The sequence below is a fragment of the Fukomys damarensis genome, unplaced genomic scaffold, assembly GCF_012274545.1.
Source record: "Fukomys damarensis isolate Sample0158 unplaced genomic scaffold, DMR_v1.0_HiC HiC_scaffold_8, whole genome shotgun sequence".
NCBI lineage: Eukaryota > Metazoa > Chordata > Mammalia > Rodentia > Bathyergidae > Fukomys > Fukomys damarensis.
The window spans coordinates 18,356,045-18,378,868 of record NW_022900920.1 but is presented as its reverse complement, the minus strand read 5'-3'; the positions used below and the strand labels follow the sequence as shown (position 1 = coordinate 18,378,868).

At 47.5% G+C, this 22,824-nt stretch overlaps 1 protein-coding gene across 2 annotated transcripts in view; it reads left to right on the top strand.

The window, feature by feature from the left end:
* Nucleotides 1–3,946: 3,946 nt before the first annotated feature.
* Nucleotides 3,947–22,824, top strand: part of Grk5 (G protein-coupled receptor kinase 5) — a 64,058-nt gene continuing 45,180 nt past the window's right edge. For both annotated transcript variants that reach the window (XM_010634522.3, XM_010634521.3), the window contains exons 1-3: nt 3,947–4,070; nt 4,143–4,255; nt 15,137–15,214. In XM_010634522.3, coding sequence (XP_010632824.1) covers nt 3,962–4,070; nt 4,143–4,255; nt 15,137–15,214 — 300 coding nt within the window. In that variant the 5' untranslated portion in view covers nt 3,947–3,961. The remainder of the gene's footprint in view (nt 4,071–4,142; nt 4,256–15,136; nt 15,215–22,824) is intronic.

Sequence of the window (22,824 nt, the reverse complement as noted above, 5' to 3'; positions counted from 1 at the left end):
TTTTGTTTTGGTTTGGGTTTTGGTACCAGAGATTGAACTCGGGACTTTGCAAGGCCCGCGGCAAAACCACTGAGCTAAATTCCCACCCAAGAAGGAAGTGATTCAGCTGTCCCTGCATGTTTCCACGTGTGTGTTCAGTTGGTTATTTTCTGCACCAAACACATTTATTTGCAGACCCCCTCACTTGATGCAGCTTGTGACGTCTGCTCCCTCCCGCCTCATCGGCCATCCCCAATCAATTACCGCTTTCTGTCCATTTTCTCCAAGCCGTTCTTGAAGTTCTACTCAGCAGCATGCTACACTGGTCATATGCCCAGTCCCAAATTTAAAAAGAGACACTTAAAATTAAAGGAACCTTCCAGTATCAAGAAATAAGAGAGCTTAGAAGTGAATTTGTTGAATTAATGAAGGCCCAAAAGAACAAACAGAATGCTTGGGTGGTTTATAGATACTTAAAGGCAGGGAACTTGGTGTTCCCTTATACACAACAGCTTCTTTCTGGCTTGAAGGAAAGCACCAATAAAACATATGGCCCAAAGCAAGATTTCCATGTTTTAGAAGACCCCAAATTGTGTGTGTGTGTGTGTGTGTGTGCACAACTGTGTATGCTGCATGTGTGCCTTTATAGATACTTAAAGGCAGGGAACTTGGTGTTCCCTTATACACAACAGCTTCTTTCTGGCTTGAAGGAAAGCACCAATAAAACATATGGCCCAAAGCAAGATTTCCATGTTTTAGAAGACCCCAAATTGTGTGTGTGTGTGTGTGTGTGTGCACAACTGTGTATGCTGTGCATGTGTGCCTGGTTGTACGCCATTCCAGGTTCTCCCAGCCTGAGAGACAGAGAAAAGGCTCCCCCGCTCCTGGAGCTTGTCCTCAGCAGCTCAAAGGCCCACACTGGGAATCAGGGTTGCACCACCTGGGTGCAGCCAGTTTCCACCACTAACGTGAGCAGAAAGGGCCTACTCCAAGCATTCACAGCAGAGCTCCTCATGCCCAGCTTCAGCAGCAACTGAATGAGCATCTCGAGTTTGCTCTTATCACAACAAGAACTTGGTCTGCACCGCCCCAGCACTTGATCATCCCCAGATTCATACTTTTCATCCTTTTGCTTCCTTATCCACTTTTATAGGAACTGCAAACATTGTGTTTTGATTTCCTTGTTGTGTTTGGTGCTTCCTCAGAAGATGGTATCATTTATCTTTATTGAGGCTAGGGAAAAATCTGAAAGGATGATTATGGGTCCTTTTACTTCTTCCCTGGCTCCCTTGCCTGGGATGCTCTGTACAGTTGGGAGAGGCACAGAGCTGAGGTGCTGACAGCTTATGTCAGAATCACATGGTGTTTACTGTGTTGTGCGTTTATAACAGCCTTGTTTCCATACTGACAGCAAATGCCATATGGAGAGGGAGAAATCCTGTCAGATAAACTCTTAAGGAATCACAATATGGTACGAGAAATCTCATAATTGCTTTTGGAAGTGGGGAGAGTTACCTTCCCTAAATCACTTAAGAAGCACTGCACTCTCTCCTGTAATTGAATAAAACGAAGTTTGACACAGGTAATTTACTCTGGTTCTGTGTTTGTGCAGGAAGAGCTCTACTGATTTGGAAAGAATGCGAAGGTTTGTTTTCCTCCCCTCGAGGACTCAAGCTGAGTGGGAGGCAGGTAGCAGTCAGGCTGTGCTGCCAGGCCTCACAGGTGCAGGCTGCAGACCTGTCACGGGCTGCTGAGACCAGGTTCCCCATGGAGGCTGACAATAACACTCATCAAACTTGACATTTTATAACTGTCACTTGGAATCTTGTCTGCTCACCTACACACAGCCTGCTGCCCTTTCCAACCAGGCAGTCCGTCCCCAGCCCCCTCAGAACCTGGCACACACTGAGGTTAAAGGCATGTCAGAGTGGCCACTCGGGGGCCATCTGTGCTTGGAGAGGTGGAGCCTGCTCCCATGCTGAAGGGCAGAGTTAGGGCAAGAGTCCAAGGCTAGAATGAGCCATCAGATCATGGTGGGGTGAGGCCCGAGTGGGGAATTTGGCCGGTGATCATCCCTGTTGATCAAAGTCTCCATTTGAGAGAAGATGACAATTTTTAGTATTCTACATGCAATACTTACAAAATGAACTGCTACAAAGTAGTCCCTTCCCTCAGGCCATGTACCCTGGAAAGGAGCCTTGTGAGCTCCTCACTCTTCTTTTCATTCCAAGAGACAGACACCAGAGCCACTGATAAAGCAGCGACCCCATCAGCTAAGTAGACATGCAGGCCCAGGCCTGACCTCAGTGAAGTACCTTCAAGGGCTCCTCTCTTCTCCACTCAGCTGCTTTCATTTCATTCATTCTCTGTGGATTCTCCCTGATTAGAGGGAAAGAGTCTATCTCGTTCTAAAGTATTGTCATCCTTGAGGTGACCAACTGTCTGCTCATGCCTTGACCTCATTGGCCAGGACCAAGTCATGAGCTCCCCCTGAACCTATCACCGTGGTCAGGAGACAGAAGCCTCTGACTATGACTGAGTCACATGCCCATCCTTGACCTTATTGTGACAGAGAAAGAGAAGACTGATTGGCTGGGGCTCAGTTATATGCTCATCTCCAGAGCCTCAGAGGCATCTGCTTCTAGAACCAGAAGGCTTGGGCAGGATTTTTTCAGGCTTGGCGAGATGAGGTTCCCTCAAAGAAGGGAGATGGCACAGATCTATACAGCCTACATCCAAGATGACAATGATGGTGTTTTTTAAGCATTTCCTACGTGCCAGGCTCTGGTCCGAGTGCTTTCTAGGCATTGTCTTATTCAATCCTCATGATGGTCTTAGGAGACACATACAATTACTGTACCCAGCTTCCAGATGAGGAAGCTGAAGAGCAAAGTCGAGTTGGCTGTCCCAGATTATACAGCCAGTAAGTGGCGGAGCTTGAACTCCAATGCAGTAGCCCCAGAATCCACACACAGCTCCCTGCCTGCAGGTCCTGTGAACACACCTTTTGGGACCCTGAGAATGGAAGTGAGCTGGCAGGATGATCATGCTCAGATTCTTCCCTAGGTCTGTATCTCCAGAGAACTCCTTTCTAGGAACTGTTGATTTGGCCCCTCCATACCCAGCAAAGATATGGTCCTTCCTTCCAGCCAAGTCACTGTTCAGCTCTCACAGCTTCCAGTGCAGCTGCAAATGGGAAGGCCTAATGTCAGTGCCCTATGAGTGTCTGATGCAGTTTGCCTCAGTGCTTTGAGCATCTTTCTGCTTGGGCAAAACTTCTTACCAAGATTCTAGAGAGGGCCCTCGTCTCAACTCCATACATGTGCTTTTGGGTTTTAGAGGAGGAAATAAAGGCCCAGAGAGGTGAGTGAGGTATTTGAAGTAACAAAGTAACCCAAGGCTAGCACTTCCATCTCTGGGCCTCAGGGCTAGGAGACTTGCACTATTTCTCCTGCAGAGCTCTTGGCTACTCAGTGGCTGTGGGTGGGTCAGTTCCTGTCTCCATGAGTGTAGCTCCTCAGCTGGAAAAACTAGGTTTGAAAAATCCTAAAAAGTGGGCTTTGCTCCAGTGGGGTCAAACTTTTTTTTTTTTTAAACAATATTCATTAGGATGTTTTGTATTATAAATAATTTGAAAATTTTTCCAACTGTCCTAAACAAAGGGAATGTGTCACCTCATAAAATAAGCTTTTCAGATGTGGTTTGGGTGGCAGGCATGGTTTGATCTGGAGAACTATGACATCACCAGGGGGTTGGCTCTGCCTGTTCATTTACCAGCTCTGAGCACCTCTGCCCCAGCTTCCACTGCAAAGTCTGCAGTTCATCTGATTGGATGACCTTAGGTCACATGCCTGCCTGCTTGTCCAGTCACCAGAATCAGGGAAAGTGACATACTGACTGGCTGGTCAGGGGGGCACAGCCATAGTCTTCATATAGAATCAGTGCTGGAAAGGTGATGTGGGTGGGGAATAGATTCTGGTTGATGACTAGTGCCTTCTGCTCCTGCCTTGTCTCGGAGCTTGTGAGATGCATAGGGCCCCAAGAGTTGTCCATCATCACCTTGCTCCATCCCACCGGAGCTGTAGACCCAGGTATAGGCTGACGGGATAGCCCTACCTGGCCCTCTTCTAGGTCTCACTGTATTCTTTTTGTCTTATCTCCAGACAGAGATTATTGCAGTTTATGTGACAAGCAGCCAATTGGGAGGCTGCTTTTCCGACAGTTCTGCGAAACCAGGCCTGATCTGGAGTGCTACATTCAGTTCCTGGACTCAGTGGTAAGTTCCTGCTCCTGGGCAGCAGCCCTGGGTCCTCCAGGTTCAGGGATCATTTTTGCCCAAAGGACTGAAAGCTAGACCTCATGGTTTAGCAAGCCGAAGAATGAGGTTGTTGCTTAAGAAACTGGGGAGTTGGGTGTCTTTCCTGACAGCCTGAGGTAATTCTGGGATTCTGTGGCCCTTCCCCCAGCTGAGAACTTATTTGATAAAACCCAAACCTGGTATGTCTCTGTTTACTGGTTTACCGCCTGCTCCCCCACTAGACTCCAGCTCCCGGGCTCTAGGCTTCCTGTTCACCCTGACCCAGCTCAGTTCCAGGAAGACACAGGCATCCAGGGAATGTTTGTGGAATAGATTTGCACTGGCTGTTTCAAGCTGGTCTGAACAATTGGGCACTGGCTCAGGTGGCCCTGCCTGATGCTGTGAGGATTTCCTGTAGCTCCGCATCATTCCTGCCATTCATTTGTTCAACAGATGTCTTAATCTGCAGGAGCTTTTAGGGCAGGATGTGGAACTACCCCAAGGCCCTCAGCCCTCGCCCAGCAAGGCACAGCCCCTGTCCAGCTGCCCTTTGGGTTTCTATCTGAGGAAGGAGAACAGGGTGGGGAGGCGAGGAACGGACAGGGCCTGGATGCTGTCAGTGGCTGCAGCCACCCCACCTCTGTCCCAGCCCCTAGGGCTCAGGTTTCTGTGTCTCTTCAGGGTCTTCACATGACTGTCTTCACCCACAAGCTGTACTCCCTGGGGGATGTCACCAGCACAGTCACTCAGACCTCCTCAACATCATTATGTCCAAAACACATTTGGAACCTTCTCCCAGACCCCCAAAGCTCCCAGCCCTGACATGTTCCCTATTCCAGTGATTCACACTCCACAGTCACCCTGTCACCAGATGAAGACCTCAACTCAGGTTGACTCATGTCACAGAAATAGAATTTCAGGACACATTGTACTAGACAGAGTTGGAAAGTGAGGGAGAATAGGGAAAGGCTCCAGTTTGAGCACCGGGAAGGGGCTCATTCTGGTACAAGGCTTCAGACTGGTCCATTTACAAAGGCAAAAGCCAGTTTTAAGGATTAGCTAAGGTTCTCCTGTTTGGGAGAGGTGACTTGCACTGGTGATCTTGTGGCTTTCCTTTTCCTGGAATCCAGGTGACCGTAGGTTAGGACAATGGCGGAAGACTTCCAGGCATCCTACTAGGGAGGTCTGAAATTAGATGTTACACAAAACTATCAAACGATTATGCCTGCCAACCTTGAAAATTACTTCAGTTACTCCTATCTTGGTGCCCTTAGTCTTGAAGGAGGATGAGATAGACTAAATTTAGGGCTAATAATCTTGTTTTGCCAAATTTTCCTAATAATTAACATTCCAACATGTGGAGCTAAGCAGGAATCTTGCTCAGAGTTTTAAAGAAGACAAATAACTGTTTCTTTGTCTCCTTCTTGCCTATCTTTATATCTTCTATCCTACCTCAACCCAATCCTGAAGTCTTTGCACTGTCCCTGACTCTGTCTCCCTCATCCTTCCCCCAAGATCAAGACTTCCCCCAAGACTGTGCCCTCCTTGGCCTCCAGGCCAGTTCCCTCTCCAATAATCTTTTCTCGGGTTCTAGCACAGGCCCAATGAATACAATAGTTCTCAACCTTGGCCAAGCATTAGAAACACCTGGGGGTACTTAAACACTACCAGCACCTGAGCTGAAGCCCAGTCTAATGAGTTTGGGTCTCTAGGGCTGAGGCCTAGTGTTTTTATTATGAAAAATCTCAAAACTATAAAAGTAGAAATGCAGCCAAACAGTATAATGAACCCCCTCGTGCCTTTTACCCTGCCTCAACGATTATCAACTTGTAGCCAATCCTGTTTCACCGGGCCCCATTCTTGGCAGCATTTTGTAGCAAATCTCAGATATCATATTATTTCTTCCATGAACTTTTCAGTGTATATCTCTAAACATCGAAAGCCCCTAAAAACAATAACCACAATACAATAATAATCACATCTTAATATTATCAAACATTAGTGTTCAAATTTCTGATTTTCTCATCTATTTTATGAATTTGTGTTTTAGCTTTTGAACTGGTCTGTGTAGGGCCCACACTGTGATGAGCTGATCGTTTTCTTGGCTTCATGCCCCCTTTTAATCACCTCCCTCTTTGATGTGTGTGTTGTTCCTCTAGAGTTCCCCAAGTCACTTAATAGGTTCCTCATTTAGTTGGGTTTAGTAACTTGATTAGATTCAATTTCCGTGTGTGTGTGTGTGTGTGTGTGTGTGTGTAACAGACTTCATAAATGGTTTCATGATGTTTTTCTGCCCAATATACAAGGTTTGGAAGGAGGGAGGAAGTGGTCATTCTTATCCTTAGTGATCCTTCCTGGTATCATTGTAGGCCAATGGGAGACCCTTCATTGGCTCCTGAGATCCCAATTAGAGCTTAGTAGTCATTGGCAGCTCCTTACTGTCTGGTATGACAGTGGTTTGCACTCATCTTGTACTATAGGACAAGCCCTAAATTTAGTCAACCTATGTAAGAATAGTATTTACAGAAATGTTTCTGCTTTAGTACTTAACCCCAATAAAAACAGTTTAAGAAATCAGTATGGAACATGAGCTGTGGAACAATACTAATATGCTAATTTCTTGATTCCAACGTACAGTGAGTTAAAGTGAAAAAAAAGTTTTAGAAATTTTTACAGCATTTTGATATGGGCTCCAACATCCAAGTGTAGTTTCAGTAAACTTTTTTGTTCTTTATGTTTTTATAGTACTTTATCCTTTAGGACCCCTTGTGCACCAAGGACCCCCAGTTCTTTTTCCTGGAAAATGGTACTTGGAGACTTCAAGGTGGCACTACAATTGCTTATTATCACTAGGTAGGCTGTTTCTTCTAGCAGATACTGACACTTTTCAAATCTCCCATGACTTTAATGTGTATCTGGGGTTTGGGAAGCACTAACATGTAGGATAAAGCCCAGTTTTCACTCCCAGGCCCCTTCCTGCACTTTCATCTTCAGCCTTTACAGGAGACTTTTCTAGACCTTTGGTTCTGGCCCAAGCACCTGCTAATGGGGGCTCTGACTTGCCAGACCAGCTGAAGCCTCCTGGAAGTGAGGAACCACTGCAGAGTTTTAACAAAACAATGAGCAACATAGTCTGACCTAGGTGTTTAAAGGATCCTGCTGGCTTCCATGTTGGAGACAGCCTTCTGGGGCAGGGAGATCTGCGAAGAGCTATTGCAGCGACTCAGGAGAGAGTGGGTGATGTTGGAGCCAGCAAGCAAGCGTTGGTGAGAAGTGGTTGGATTGTGGACATGTTTTGAGAACAGCTCAGTTGTCCCTGAAGTGACAAGAGTTAAAGATGACTTGAAAGTTCTGATCTGAGCAACGGTACAGACGGAGTTAAGGTTAAGACTGTGGGAAGATCATGTTGGGAAAATCAGGGGCTTTATTCTAAGCTCTGAGTTTCTCAGTGCTTTGTTGGAGAAATCTAGCAGGCATCCACATGGTAATGTTCCAGGGGAGATGGCTGTCCATGTCTGGAGCTTGTCTCTGGGCTGGAATGGAAAGTTGGGAATTATCAACATACAGCTGGGCTGTAAAGCCATGGCTGGGGGAACTCATCCAGGAGGTGGACATGAGTGGGGCCACCATAAGGACTGGAGATAGAGCATGGGACACAGGGCTGCTCTCCATCTGGAAAAGATGAGGTGGTGGCCGCTTTGGGACCTGTCTAGAGAGTTGATGAGGCAGAGCGGGGTGAGGCTGAGTCCAGGAGCCAGTGGAATTTTCCAGCCACGTGTTCTGTTAGATGCTCATAGTTGTTTGAGAAGGGAAAATAAAGTGCAGTGTGATGGTGCCCATTTTCATTCTGGTTGTGCTGTCCTTTCCTTTTGCTGGGCCTGCACCAGGAACTGTTTATTGGAAAAGAAATATGAGTCTGGCTCCCATATTAATGCGCTGAGCGCTCTTTGTACTGCTGCTGTAACAAAGCCGCTGCTCACCACTTGGGAAAGGCTAACTTGGCCTCTCCGCACTTTCATTTCCATCCCTGGGAATTAGAGAGGCTTTTTCTTCATCCAACTTGACATCAAATGAGCAGCCTTTGCACACCTCGTTACGCATGCAGACTTTATTGAGTTTTTCTGGACTGGTGTAACTTCTGGTCTAAAATCCGTTTTTTTCTTCCATCCTGACGAAACTGAACCTGAGGAGGGAAGAGGTGGCAGTGTTCCTGGTTGTATCATACTGCCCCCGGGTGCTCCCAGTCTTAGCCAGTGCTATTCACACCGTGCCCACCTCTCTGTTGAATTCCCTTCCAAATGGAGTTTATTAAAAATAACCTGTATTGGTTGGGCCTTGATATAGCCCCCGGAAAGGCTTTTCCCCTCCAGCCTTAGTGTCTGCATTTCTTGAGTCAAGCAGAAGCGATAGCTGTTTTTAAACAGGGTCTGAGTGGTTTTCTGGGCAGCTGAACTTCGTAAGTGTAATGTGTAATTTGTAATGCAGCCTCGAGTCTGGGCTGGCCAGGTTCTTCTTTTGCTGTCCCATGGAGAAACAAGAACCCTGACCGAAGTTAAGGCCATGACTTAAATCTGGTCTCTCTGGAGGGCATGGCCAGCTGGCTAGGGGTAGAAAGGTGCTCAGGCTATGGTCAGCCTTATGGACAACCCCAGGGTCTTCCCACAGGTATCTTCAGGATAGATGGACTTCTCTCCATCCTACTTTCTGGGCCATGAGTCACATGCTGGCTCGTTTGAAACTCTCATGTCCCCCGACTTGGCTAAGACCTAAAGTCTTCAAGTCTCTTCACTCTGACAGTGAGGAAAGTTTGGTGGATACTTAACACAAACTCACTGGGGCTCACCTATATGCAGTGGGGGGACTGGTTGGTGAAAATAAGAGGCAAATCCTTGACCTTATCATGGAGCTTAACTTTTTGGTAAACTAAAAAATTGAAAAGTAAACAAGGAAAAATTTTTAATGAAGTAAGCAACACCAGTTATGAATTTAGATACCTCTGGTTCTGGGGAAAGCCAGCTGAGTGGCTCAAAGCAACCATAAACAATTTCTGATCTTACAGTTTTTGTGGGTTACGAGCTTGGGGATGCTATAACTATGTGCTCCTGGCTGAAAGCCTCTTGAGGGTCACATCAGGATATTGTGTTACTCACATGCTGGCAAGTTGGTGCTGGCTGTTAGCAAGAAGCCTAAGCTGGTCTCCTACTGACCTTCCCCATCAGATTGCTCGAGTGTCCTCACACCATGGCTGGCTCTCTCCAAAGTGAGCGATGCAACAGAGCATGGTAGGACCCTCAATGTCTTTTATGACCCAATCTCAAAGCCTCCCCACTCTCGTTTCCCTATAGTACATTGGTTGGTTTTCAAGGATAGCCCTAGTCAGTATAGCAAGAGACTTTGCAGAGCATGAATGGTAGGAAAGAAGGATTATCTTCATAGGCCATCTAGGAGACTGGTGACTACAGACGTGAGGTTACGACAAATAAAATGGCATTTCAAGCCATTCATTGGAGCTATAGAAGGTCACGTGAAGTTTGTGGGCTGTCAGTTAGCTTTAGATATGCCCAACTATCTGAACTTTTTTCCCAAATGATCTGCTCTGCCTATCAGGGGAACTAAGTATTCTGCTTCATTAGCTGATGAGCCACATCTTGTATTTGTCTTGAGCTCTTATCACTGTTCTGACTTCCCAAAAGGGAGAGGCCAGAGGATGATAATAATTCTTCAGCTACACAGAGAGACTCATGCCAATGGATCCTTCCTCTGGAATGGATGGATTTGAGAGGAAGCTTTCTCTAGTACAGAAGGCCTGAGATAGAGCACCGGAGCGTGGTGACTGCCATGTCTCCTACCATGACTGCAGTAGCCAGTCAGCACTGTGGGATAATCAAGCCACCCCATCACCACCATAAGCAAGCATGCACGACACAGACACACAGACACACACACACACACATGCACACGCACACACACACACAGCTGAGAGTGCATGCTGTAAGGGCTCACATCCCTGGTTCCCAACTCATCCTGGATCCCAGGAGGCAAGAAACAATAGTTTTGCCTGATTCAGGTTAGGTTGGAGTTCTTTTCTCTTAGAACCAAAGAAGTCCCAGGGAAAGTCAGAGGCCTTTGTCTGTATGGTGGCCCTTTGAGCTTTGGTTGGGGGTGAAAATAAGAAATTCATTCTGGGTGAGGAGGTAAAAGAGCTAGACAGGGACAAGAATGGAAGAGCCACTCACGGCTGAAGCTGTGAGGCTTGGGAGAAGGATGATGGGGCAAACAGGAAGAGAACCAGCGCATCCTCTCTGCAATGGGTCTGTGACAGCTGCTGGGGATTATAGCTTCCCCTGAGAGAGGTGTGGTGCCCTTTTCCTCCTTCCTTCTGTTCATTTCTGCCTCTAGCCAGGACATGACTCAGAAGCCAGGGCTGGGGGCTGTCAGAAAGGTCTGGAGCCGCCTAGAGTTCACTCTGTCTATCCCCCATTTTGGACAGGGCCACTCTTCTCTGACTTCAATGGTCCCATCTCATTTGTTACCCTAAGGTAGGCAGTGAATCCCTCTGACTCAGGCTTGAGAAGGCTGTGCAGATGGGATTCAAGAACAGAGGACAGTCTGTTTGCCCAGGCATACACAGGATTTGGGGATATGCAGCCCATCTGACCCTGGGCCCGTACAGAATACCCCTTCATGCAATGCATCTCATGGCTGTTCGTGGGTCCTGGCGGGAAATAGAAACCTCTAACTCCCAAGTGCAGGCACCCTGTGGAAGGGTTTACAACTACCCAGAGGATAACAAAACCAGTGGTGGCTGATGTAGTGACCCTGAGCCATCCCAGCTGTCAGTCTGCAGAGATAAGGAAAGGGACTAGGATGGGAGGAGGCTGGTTTACACAACCTGGGTCTCCTGAAGGCAAGGAAGGAGCCACAGAAAAGCGTCCCAACCCATGCCCTCCATTACTACAGCTGGGTGGGAAAGGGCAGAGGGTAAATGGAAAGGCAGCCCTTGACGTTGGCACAGGCAAGGTGTTGGGGCCAGCGTGGGTGGACCCGGCTGTTTCTCCAGAAAGGGAAGTCGCAGTGCCAACCAGGCACATCACTGGCCCCTACCTCGTGGACTCTGGAAAAGCTGACCACATCAGTAATTATAGAAGCTGGAGGTGGCCAGACCACATGGATTCTCTGACTTCATCTTCCTTCCAGGCAGGAGAAAGTCTCCAGGGAGTAGGGGGTGACACCAACTCAATCTGGGCCAAGTGAAATCAGACGCAAATGCTATTCTTTACACCAGCACAGCTCCTTGGAGCATGTGGCGAGTCCTAAAAATCATGTGAGAGAAAGGTGTTTTCAATGCCATCACTTATTTTCACTGGCATTTTCCGAGATTGAAGATACACAAAGCACAGGCCAACAGTGTGAAATGCCAGCTTTGCAAACTGGGGTGCCCCTGAATGCTTACACTCTTTGTGGGCATGGAAGTATGGGCAGTGCTTTGCTCCTTGTGTCAGGGAAGCACCTGCACTTTGTGTTTGGTATAAGACACCGTGCAAAGAGAAGCCCATTTTGTGGTGCCTGCGTTGGTTGGCACCCAGGTATCTGAGAGGAGAAATATTCTCCAAGGGTGGCGTGTGAGTCAGTGGTAGAGGGAGCCCGGTATGCATAAGGCCTTGGGTGATTGCCACCACCACGAGAGAAAGAGAAAGGGGTGGAGGTGTCCTCCAAGGGCTTTGAGCTTTGGCAGGGAGATGGGTCGAATGAGTAGAAGAGAGGACTGTGTGATCCCTTCTGTTCAGCCAGAACAAGGCCAATTGCCCTTCCTGGAGGGAAGAGTACACTTGTACAGATGGAGTTCAGGGGACATCCCTTGTCTTGGGTTTTCCTCTTTTTTTTCATTAAATTTATTATCTGGCTGCCATTTCCCAAGCCAAACCTGACTGGCAGATTCTGGGCTGTTGGTGCAGACACTCTATTTGTTGTTTCCATTTGCTGGTTTAAACTGGTTTAATCTTTCTCCCAGTACTGGACAAGGTTGTTCCCAGAGCAGCAGTTTCCAGGATGATCTCCCCGCCTCGAGCTTGGCTCATCTAGCCCAGCTGCCATGGGTCTTCTCTCTGTAGATGACTTCTCGGGCAGGACTTGTGCCTGCTGAGCCCCAGCCCCTCTGGGAAGTCTCTGTGGAGACATGCCCATCCTTTTGGGTGCCTTAATCAGTGTGAGAAAACCCAGTTGGAAGCCTTCTATTGGTTTTCTGCCTCCCAAAACTAATGCTTCTCAAGTGGTCGTGGCCTGACATGGACCCCTCAAAGAAAGGCCTTTTGATCCCAGGCTGGGGATGACTGTCCCCGCATGCTCCCAGCTGCATCCCTGTGGAGTTGCACGTCCATCCAGCCTCTGCTGGGAGGCAGCTGCCCTGAAAATGATGTTGTTGTTGCTGTTTTTTTCATAACCTGGGCTTTAGAACCCAGAGCAATAATATTTTCAGCTGGTTATTGAGGCTGATCTGTGAGCCCAGGCCTCCATTTGCTTAAATAGAGCCACCTTTACAGATGTATTTTGGGACAGTGAAAATCCAGTGTTTGGGATGGAATTGAGTTACCCCAAAGGGGATCGACTGTTTGCCCAGGGCCTAGGCCTGCAAAGCAGTCTGGCTGCGTTCCCCTGTGCCAGACCTTGAGGCCCAGCCTCCAGGGCTGCAGGACACTGTGCTACTCTGCTCACAGAAGCAGGGCAGAAGGGGCTCTAGAATGCTCAGCTCCTTTCCCGAGGAAGTGCTCTCACTTGCCAACTCGATTGGATTTGAACCAGTTATTTGGCCTCTCAGAACCTCACTGTCTCCGTCTATAATTTGGGAATAATCATATTTGCTGTGGAGTTTTACATAGTGTGTCTGTGTACACGTGTGTGTGTGTGTGTGTGTGTGTGGGCAAGTGAGTCTTAGGGGATTTGGGGGAGCATGGAAGAATATAACAGGAAAGGGGCATGAAGAGCCATTTTCTTTCTTAGTGTCTAAAGGAGTCATCAATCAAATCAAATCACCAAGAAAGCCTCGGTCCCTCGGGCTCATTTTGGTGGTGAGGAGTGGGCTCCAGGAGAGACCAGGCAGCACAGCAGGAGTCAGCCAGTGCGCCCAGCCTCGCTGTGCTGGTACTGGCCTTATGATCTCAAGCAAGTCCTTTGCTCCTCTGAACTTCAGTGTCCTGCTCTGTAAGATGGGGGCTTGTCTTCCTTCTGGGACCACAGCCCCATAATCCTGGGATCCTAGTCACAGGCTCATGTTTCTTCATCGGAGAAGATATGGCCCTTGGGCTCTCATAGAAGAGACAGAGCAGGACCAGGAACTTGCTTGCTCTCCCTCTTTCTACCTTCTACATCTTCCTACCCTTTCCTTTTTTCCAGGTGGGTCTCCTAGCCAACCTGGGAGAACCAACTCTAGACCCTGAGCTGTGAGGTTGCCCTGAATACTATAAAAGTCTGGTTGTCTGGTTGCACAGCGGGATGCCTGGAGGATCCTGGGTCCATCTGTGCTTGGTCACTTCCTAGGTCTCTTTTGAAATAAGGGTGCTGTAGGGCTGAGCCTGACAAATCCTTGGGTTTGAAATGGTTATGGACAATTTGCAATTAGCTGCTTTGTCTAAATGAGCAGGGAAACTCATTCAGCCTTCTTGTTAACTTGAGGCCTTTCATCCGCTTGGCAAGTGCATCAGATGTGAGTGAAGGAGCCCCTCTTGGGTCAAGGGAAAGTAAAAAGTCTGATTTTCAGAGGTCTCCCTTTGAGTTCCTTGGTGTTGTTGGGAAAGCTCTGTGCTTGGAGGTTGGAGGCCCAGGCCTGCCGCTTCCTGCTGCGGCTTTCCACTATGGAGCCGCTTCATTTCCATATCCTGATGAAGGGGTAGAACAGGAGTTCTTGCCCACTTGTGGCCCTACCCTAGCTCTTGTAAGATTCATTTTTTGTTTGTTTTTATTCTTCAGTACTAGGGATTAGACCCACGGCCTTCACACTGAGCTACATATCCAGTCCCTTTTTAAAAAATTTTTGAGACAGGACCTTGCTAAGTTACCCAGGTTTGGCTTGAACTTCTGATCCTCTTGCTTCAGCCCCCTAGAATGCTGGATTATAGGCACCATGCTCAGCTTCCTTGAACACAGGAAAAAATCAAGAAGAGAGAGCCATATTCTTTCCTTCACAGTGTTCAGTTTGTAAAATGAAGGCTGGGGAAAATAAGGCATGTATAGTATTTTCCTTGCAAGGTGTAATAATCACAGTGGTGATCATTATGACAACTGCTAAATGAGTATTTGTTATGTGCCAGTCAGAGGCTGAGGGCTCGCTCCTTTCTATCTGCACAACTGCCCTACACATAGGTGCCACTAGTGCTGGACCCCTGTGCATTTTATAGAGAGGCTGTGCAAATCATCACTGGTCATGCAGTTTGCAAGGCCTCGGTGACCCAAAGCAGCCTTTCCATGGTCCTCCAGTGAGGTGGCCCTTCTTTTCTAGTGATTTCCTTTGATTCATCCAAGTCAGTACTTCTTAAACCCAGCTGCCTAAGTGCTGGCTCTCCTGACCTGCTGGGAAGTCTGTCCTGTTCTGGGCACCACAGTTTGCTGGATGCTCCCAGTGGTTCTGATGTGCAGTCCACATGGAGAGCGCTGTCCTAAGAGCCAGCATCCACTGGCGAGTGCAGATGGACTGAATGTTAGGCTCTTGGCCAGGTCTTGCCCCCTCTGTGGGCCTTAGTTTCCTGCCCTGCAGAAGAAGATCAGCTAGGTGGCCTCCAGGGTGTTCTCCAGGGGGCTCTGAGGTTCTGTAACCAGAGGACGCTCATGAGCAAATCTGTTATTGTTCCTTTTCTTCTTCCATTTTAGGCAGAATATGAAGTTACTCCAGATGAAAAACTGGGAGAGAAAGGGAAGCAAATTATGACCAAGTACCTCACCCCAAAGGTAAGAAGCCAACCAAACTCCAGGAATGGGGGCCCCAAGCCCCTGCCAGCCCAGTGGGGACCATGACATTCAGGACTGGTGGATGCCATTGGTCTCTAGGTGGCCACCATTCTCACCCAAAGACACTCAGACACCAGGCCTGGAGGTGTGTGGTCCAAGCTGCCCTGGCGTGAAGGAGGAAGCCTGCTCCTTGGGGCCCAGTCCCATGGGTGTGGGGCAGGATAGGTGGAAGCCTGGCCGAGGTCAGATTGGAAGTACCTGGAGTCAAGGGCTCAGCAGGGATGGTTCTGGGATGGGCTGGGTGCTCAGGAGGAAGGGCAGAGCGCACTTCCTAATACAGGCTGTCAGTGGAGCAGTTGAGAGAAGAGTGTTCCGAAGTATATTCAAGAGAGTGATGAAGGGCAAAGGCCCCCTGACTCCACTTTAGCACCCACTGGATGGTTGAAGGAAGCACCGTGGCACCGCCTCAGGGTCTTGGCAAACTGAATTCTCCGGGACCTGTTCCTTCTTGATCCACCGTGGCAAGGAAATGTTTTCTTGACCCCTTTGGTGTTCTGGTGCTAGCTGTCCTGCCCACTTGGCCCGGCTGTCTTTTCTTATGGGGCCCCAGTTTCCTTGCCACGAGACAGCCCGAGTTGTGACCTGCATGTGTACTACCACGTGTGTATCCTTCTGCCCTGGTACCAGTGATGCCTCATCCTGCTCAGGTCCCTGGAGAGCGTAAGTCCTACTCTCAGAAGCCGTCCCAGGCTGCTGGTGGACTGAGGTTACACAGCCTGTGGGCTGAGGTCCTGCGCACCCATCTCTCCAGCACTCGGCCCTTGTTCTCCAGCGGGTGTGTTCCCTGGCATCTGCACACGGCTCATGGCTGTCTCCCTTCTAGGGTGAGCCCAGCCTTACACCCAGAAGTGTGGTTCTTGTGAGGCCCTGCTGCTCTAATGACCTCATGAATGGCCACGTGCTGTACACACGCGGTGTCTGTCTTGTTCTTGTTACTCTCCTTGCTCCTCTCCTTCTGCTTCTGTCCTAATCATGCATCTCTGTCTTTATGCAAATTGCAGATACCCAAGTCCTTTGGTGTATGGCAGAAATGACAGAATTAATGTATATAAAATGCCTCCAGTCAGGGAATAGCCCAAAGCATGGCCCTGGGCAGAAGTCTTCCCAACTTTTATGGGCTGGTGGGTGATGCGGCCTCACCTCATTCCACATGTGGGCCTGAAAGTGTGTGTGGGGTCTGCAGAGTGCAAACAAGGAGGAGCCATTCTGCACAAGGTCTCTGCTTACTCACAGGTGCAGCCACTGTCATCTCAGTGAGGCTGTGAGCACGTGCCTTTTTTATCTGGGCACCACTGAAACAGAATAACGTGGGCTGGCAGGTAACCCCATCTGAGGGGAGGTGCCATGCAAGGAGGAGGCATTGTCCTGGAGGGGATGGTGATGATAATAGCTCCTTGGCTGAGTTCCTGCCATGTGCCGGGCACCTCTGGGATGGTACCACTTTGGTACCTGCAAGACACCCCTGTGTACAGGCAGGCTGCCAAGGCCCAAGAAGAGGCTTGCAGAGGCTACCAGCTGATGGCTCCTGCAACTGCCCTCAGTCATGGTACCTTCCACAGCAGCATGCCCTCTTTGAGGCTGTGCCCCCACCAACAGTGGTGACTAATGGGTACTGAGGACCCACTGTGTCAGGTACCAGTATGTAAAGTCATTGCGGGTTCTCCAGGGTGCTGTCACTTCCTCAGTCATATAGCTCGTAAGTGGAAGAGCCAGAACTTGACCCCAAACCTGAGTACTCCTGGGGACCTTTCCCTGGGGTGCACTGTTTCCCACCACTCCTCATTCACCAGCCCCCACGGTCTGATGACGGTGAAGTCCTCTGTGCCCAGCAGCAGTTGGCTCTTGTGGCCAATCCAGAAATAGGGCAGACAGGCACCATGGGCTGCTGCTGAGGCTGCTTCCCTCTCTCACCCCGCTACCCACGTCATCCAGAAGCCTCGGCCAGCAGACCCTGATCTGGGCCCTCCAGTCCTCTCCACCTTCGCTCAGAGCTGCCTTGTCTCTCGGAGGCATGGGGCCCAGAGGCCCTGTCAGCTCAGATGGTTTTACAAGTGCCTTCGTGCCTGCCAACATTTCTTCCTTAAGTACTCCTCCATTTCTGAAATTTAAACCACACCATCTGTTACATCCAGGGGCTGGAGGAGGCCCTCCCTTGGGCCCACTGCTTTCCAACAGCAGATTTTACCCTGCCCTTTCAGTGGGCACTCATTCAGGAGCCCCTACCCTTCTAAGTGTTGCAGAGGCCCAGGTGCAGGGGAGAGAAGGGCTGGGTGAGGAGCTCAGCCAGTGAAGCACTGTCTAGAGCCAAACCCCCAGAGTCCTTGTTCCACCCCCATATCATCCTTGCCTTGAGCCCCATTCAAGGTGCAGCTCTCCAGGCACATCTCCATAAGGTGGTGTAGCACACTGACCGTTTGGAAGGCCCTGAGCTCTGTGATGCATAGAAAGTGCAGCATGCTATCTATGAGCATATTAAAGGAAATAGTGAGGAAATGGATAGAACTGCTAAAGAAATGTTTTCTACACTTACTTGATCACAAAACATTTTTTTTTTTTCCATTTTACATCCTGCTAAACACCCATTGGGCTGCAGAACACATCCAAGGACTGTCATGATCATACCTCCTTTTGCTCCAACCTCTTTTTCCTGTCACCTCGTGGGGCTCCGGCCACACCACTTCTAGGCTCCTCTTGGTAGCCATGTCTTGTCGGTGCCTGTATCTAGACCAGTAAACTGAGACTTTTGGACCTCTCACTGATACAGCCCACTGTGGCACACATGCTACTGGCTCCCAACCACTAGGGAACAGTCTAGGCTGTCCCCTCTAAGACCCTCTACCCACAAGGCGCTGCTGTGTCTGTCCCTGCCCAGCCCTGATGCCTCCAACTACATAGGGCCTCCTCTGCCTCCAGGTAGAAGCTATCGCTCTGACTTGGTGGTCTCTGAGCGCATGGCTCCATGTGGGTCTTCCAAGCCCCATGGCCAGGATTCTGAGAAACCTGCCTTCTGGGGTGGGGACAACACATACACGAACCAGTCAAAGGCATTGTGCTCAGGAGTAGTGCTGCAGCTATGCACTGAGAAGGGAGGAAAAGAGGGTTCCCAGGGAGCTGCCCCCAGCACAGCCTGGGCGGTCAGGGAGGCCTGTGGGAGATAAGCTACTGAATCGGGTCTGAGAGGCAGTGAAGCAGGTGAGAAGGGAAGGACTTTCTTCTACTTTGTATGAGTGAGCATAATGGAGTTTTGTTTAAAAGGAGCATACTGAAGGGTGTACAAAACCTACCTCTATTCTCTAGAAGTATTTCTATTAATGAATTATTAATTTTAACTTTATGAGTTTTATATTAAACAATGAATAATTAACAGGAAAAAGTTTTTTAAATAGTGTTTTATGTTTAATATTTATTGTTTATAAAAAAGCATCAAAATTTTGAACATCAACTGTTTTTTGGTTTACAGAGTCTAAAAAATAACAACAGAAATGAATTCTTATGTGAACTACAATGAAAATACCAATAGAACAAACACTACAACAAAAATAATCTGTACTTCAATTATCACACCTAAGGCAGTCTTCACACATGACAGCAGTGTGTTCCATACACACGTGTTGCTTACACTCACAGCACATGTGTTTTGCTTTCTTGTCCTTTTTTTAGGACCTACTTAACATCTCACTGGTCTTGCTGTCTTGTCAGGAGGTTCTAATTATATTATACAATATATATTTAATTGGAAAATAAAATACCAATAAAATAAAGTATTCTTAATATGTATTGAGCATTTAGAATAAACAACATTTTTATATCAGGCATTTACTTGCTTACAAAACCTAAAAAGATAACATCAGAAATACATGCCAGTTGCTTCTCAGCCTTTTGGCTAAGATCAAATGTAGAAATAAATACCTATGTGAGCTACAAACAAGTGTACCACAGAAATGTTTTCCACAATTTTTTGCATAGTCCCCTGGTCAGAAACATTTTATTCTTCCTCTGTTTTAAATGATCCCTTGTGAGTTCTTTAGGCCCACTCTCTAAGAAAATTTCTCCATCATATTTTGCACTTGTGTTATTTTCCTTGTAAACTATCAAACTCTTCATGCCACACGTGTTTAGGATCAGGTAAAACACAACTATTGGCCAATGCTTTGTGTTTCAAGTGACATCATAGCTGTTGCATCAACACCTACTCCACCTTTGAATTTGTTGTAAAAAGTTAGCATCTCAGCTTCCATTTTGTTGAGGTTTCTCTGTCAATCTGTCCATCATGGGGCAATGCTGACATCAGCAGTAACTTGTTTTTCTTTGCCATATATAAGGCCAATGTTGTATCTTTCTGAAATCCAAAGATTACACTACACAATTCTGTTTTGAAATTGCAATGGTATCATTGGGAATAATATTGCCAGATTTCATTGGGAATTTCTGCCTTGTTCTTGCATACAGTTCCTATGCTGGTCAACTTGTGCTCTGTTAGCAAGTGTAACATCAATCAGAAGCTAGTAAACCAATTGTTAAATGTCTCATTTTGATTAATTTGGAAGATGGGATCAACAAGTCTGTTCACAACATTATTTAGTTCATTACTATACAAATGAAGACGTGGTGGCTGAGTTCCAGTATAAATTTCTAAATTGAAAGTACATATCTTCACATATAACAGGGCATGTATTTTTATATTGTATTTTGAAGGCCTTTGGTGGGGGCATAAACTACCTAAAGCTACAGTAACCAGGTTTTTCATGTGCTGTTGTACTGAATTGAGCTACTTCTACATGAAAAACCAAAAGAAAACCTAAATACAAGAAATTCAACAATGAGCATTTCATGAGTAAAACTCACCTATTGCTACTTTGGAGCTCCTATACGCACCTTACCATTCGTCTGCAAGTAGCTGAATGCCCAGATGGTTTCCTGTTTTCCCCAGGCACAGCTACTGTGAATCACACCTGGATTCCATTACAGCAAATTAGGTGTTTGCAGAACATAAGAATCGTATGAATATATTTACCCTCCATGATGCTCAGGGTTACATACACAAAAAATGTTACATGACATGAAGCATTACATGAGTAAAAATTTCAAGTTCACTTTTGCACAGGTGTGCACACCTTGCTGTTCATCGTACCAAGTGGATGAATGCAAAGATTGCTTCCTATATCCCTCAGGCACAGCTACTAAGACCCACAGCCAGCTACCATTATGTTAAAGTACATGATAATTTCATTAGGAAAGTATGGAATGGGCTATGGTAACCTAAAACCATTCCCCAACTGCAACTCTTTAGAACAGTGGTTCTCACTGGGGGACATTTGTGCTTCCCGGGGGATACTTAGTGATGACATTTGCAACTGCATAATCAGTGTACAGGAGGAGGTGGTTTTGGCACCAGTGGAGGCTGAGGATGCTGCTGAGCATCCTACACACATGTGGCAGTCCCCATCAACAAGACTGATCTGCTAGCAAATTATCCATGGTGCTGAGGATGAGAACTCTTGGTGTAAGGTCATTCAGGACATAGACAGCCCATGTGGCAATAGTGAAAGGTAGGGGTGTGGCCTTTGGGCTGCAGGGAGGTTGCCACTATTCCAATGACATCAGGCACCATAAAGACTTTGAATGTTGTATTAGTTACTTTTCTCTCATTGCTGAGACGAAATACCTGACACCCAAGGTAGAGGGGAAGGGATTTATTTGGCTTACAGTTCATAGAGGTTTCAGTCCATAATCAGCTGGCTTCAAGGCAGGTATGGCAAACAGGCATTGCAGAGGAGAAACAACATGGTGCACACAAAGCATCAAAGGCAACAACAGAGTTAACAGTGTTCCCTACCTCTTTTTATGTTATTCAGACGACTTAGGGCAGGTAGCACTCATACCCTTAATCCTAGTGCCTTTGAGCCTAGCATTGCATCATGAATCAATTCCAGCTTCACACACTCTAGATCAAGCCTATGACCACATGAGGCTTTGGTGGGACTTCTAGACCCAATTTATAACATTCTATCCCCAGGTACATTCCTTTACACAAAAGGCATCTAGTCCATCTTTAAGAGTTGTCAATCTTAACAGTTTCAGCGTCGCTGAAAAGTCCAAGTCCCAAGTCTCCTCCGAGATTGAAGGCAAACTCTTAGCTGCAAGCCCCTGCACAAAAGAAAGTCATATACTTCCAACATTCAATGGCACAAAATAAACATTGTCATTCCGAGGTACAAATAGGGGGATACAAAAGAATGGAACCAAAGTAAGTCCAAAAATCTAGTAGGAGAAACATTAAATCCCATAGTTCCATTTCCAACATCCCCAGCAATCTGTGGCAAGTTGTAAACCCCAAATGGTTTTGGTGCCTCTGCCCCATGACACTTGTTGGTAGTAGCTCTCAGGGCCTATCTCTTTGGCTGGCACTGTTCCTTTTTTGCAGCTTTCCTCAGACAGTCCACACTCCCTGGCTTCTCCAAACTTCTGGACTCTCCAGTGCACCCTTGGCTTCACACTCATAGCTTCACGCACTACCCTCTCAGGGGCACCCTTCCTGGCCTCCCAGGCCTTCTTCTGAAATCTGGGTGGAAGCCTTCCCACCTCCACAACTCCTGCATTCTGCATGTGCCTAAAACCAGCACCACATGGATGATGCCAAGGTCTGATACCAGCTGGAGCAGTAATAGCCAGTTTTCCCTCTCTCTCAGTTGTAGGGGTTGAGTGCCTGGATTGCTAAACACCAATCCCAAGGAAAAAATTATCTAGGCTGCTGCCATTTTGGAACAGCTTCCCAAGGCCACCATTTTGGAACAACTTCCCTAGGCTCTGTCATTCTGGAACATGGCATAGCTGTTGCCATTTTGGAACCTGGTTCTCTGGGGTTTTTTCCTCAAAGCAAATTCCTTCACCTTTATAACTCTGAGGCTGCAAAGTGTGGAGTCTTGCTGCTTCCTGTGATGCTGTCAAACTACCTTTTCTATTTTCTTATTCCTTCTCAATAATCAAGATCTGTTGTGCTCTGTCTTTGCAGTCCACGGCTTTACTGAAGCTTCCTTTCTTGACCAACTCAAAACATTTTAAATCATTCTGCTGGGCCCTTTGCACTTGATTCTCAGCATAGATCTGGCTAAAAGCCCCCAACAGTAGCCATGCCACTGCCTCAGTATTTGACTGTCTTGAAATATCCTCTGCAAGATTAATTAGTCCACTACCCTTAATCTCAGTCTTAGGCAAAGTCTCTGGACACAAGCAAAATGCAGACAAACTTTCTGCCAAGCCATAACACACATCTTCTGGAGTCCAGCAGCCATTGTAATCCTTCTGAGCAGAAACCTCCTGAGCCCAGTCTCTACTCAGTTTCTGGTCTTCTGAGGTCTGACCAGAATCTCTCATACAGAACAACCTAAGGCGTTCCAGAGCTCCTTCTGTAGACAGTGTCTCTGGATCTTTCCTAACTCTTCTCCTTCCCACAAGCCAGTTTCTAAAGGCTTTTGAGCCACATGACCAGGTAATGTCAGCAATGACCCCACTCCTGGTACTAAATTTCTGTGTTAGTTACTTTTCTCTTG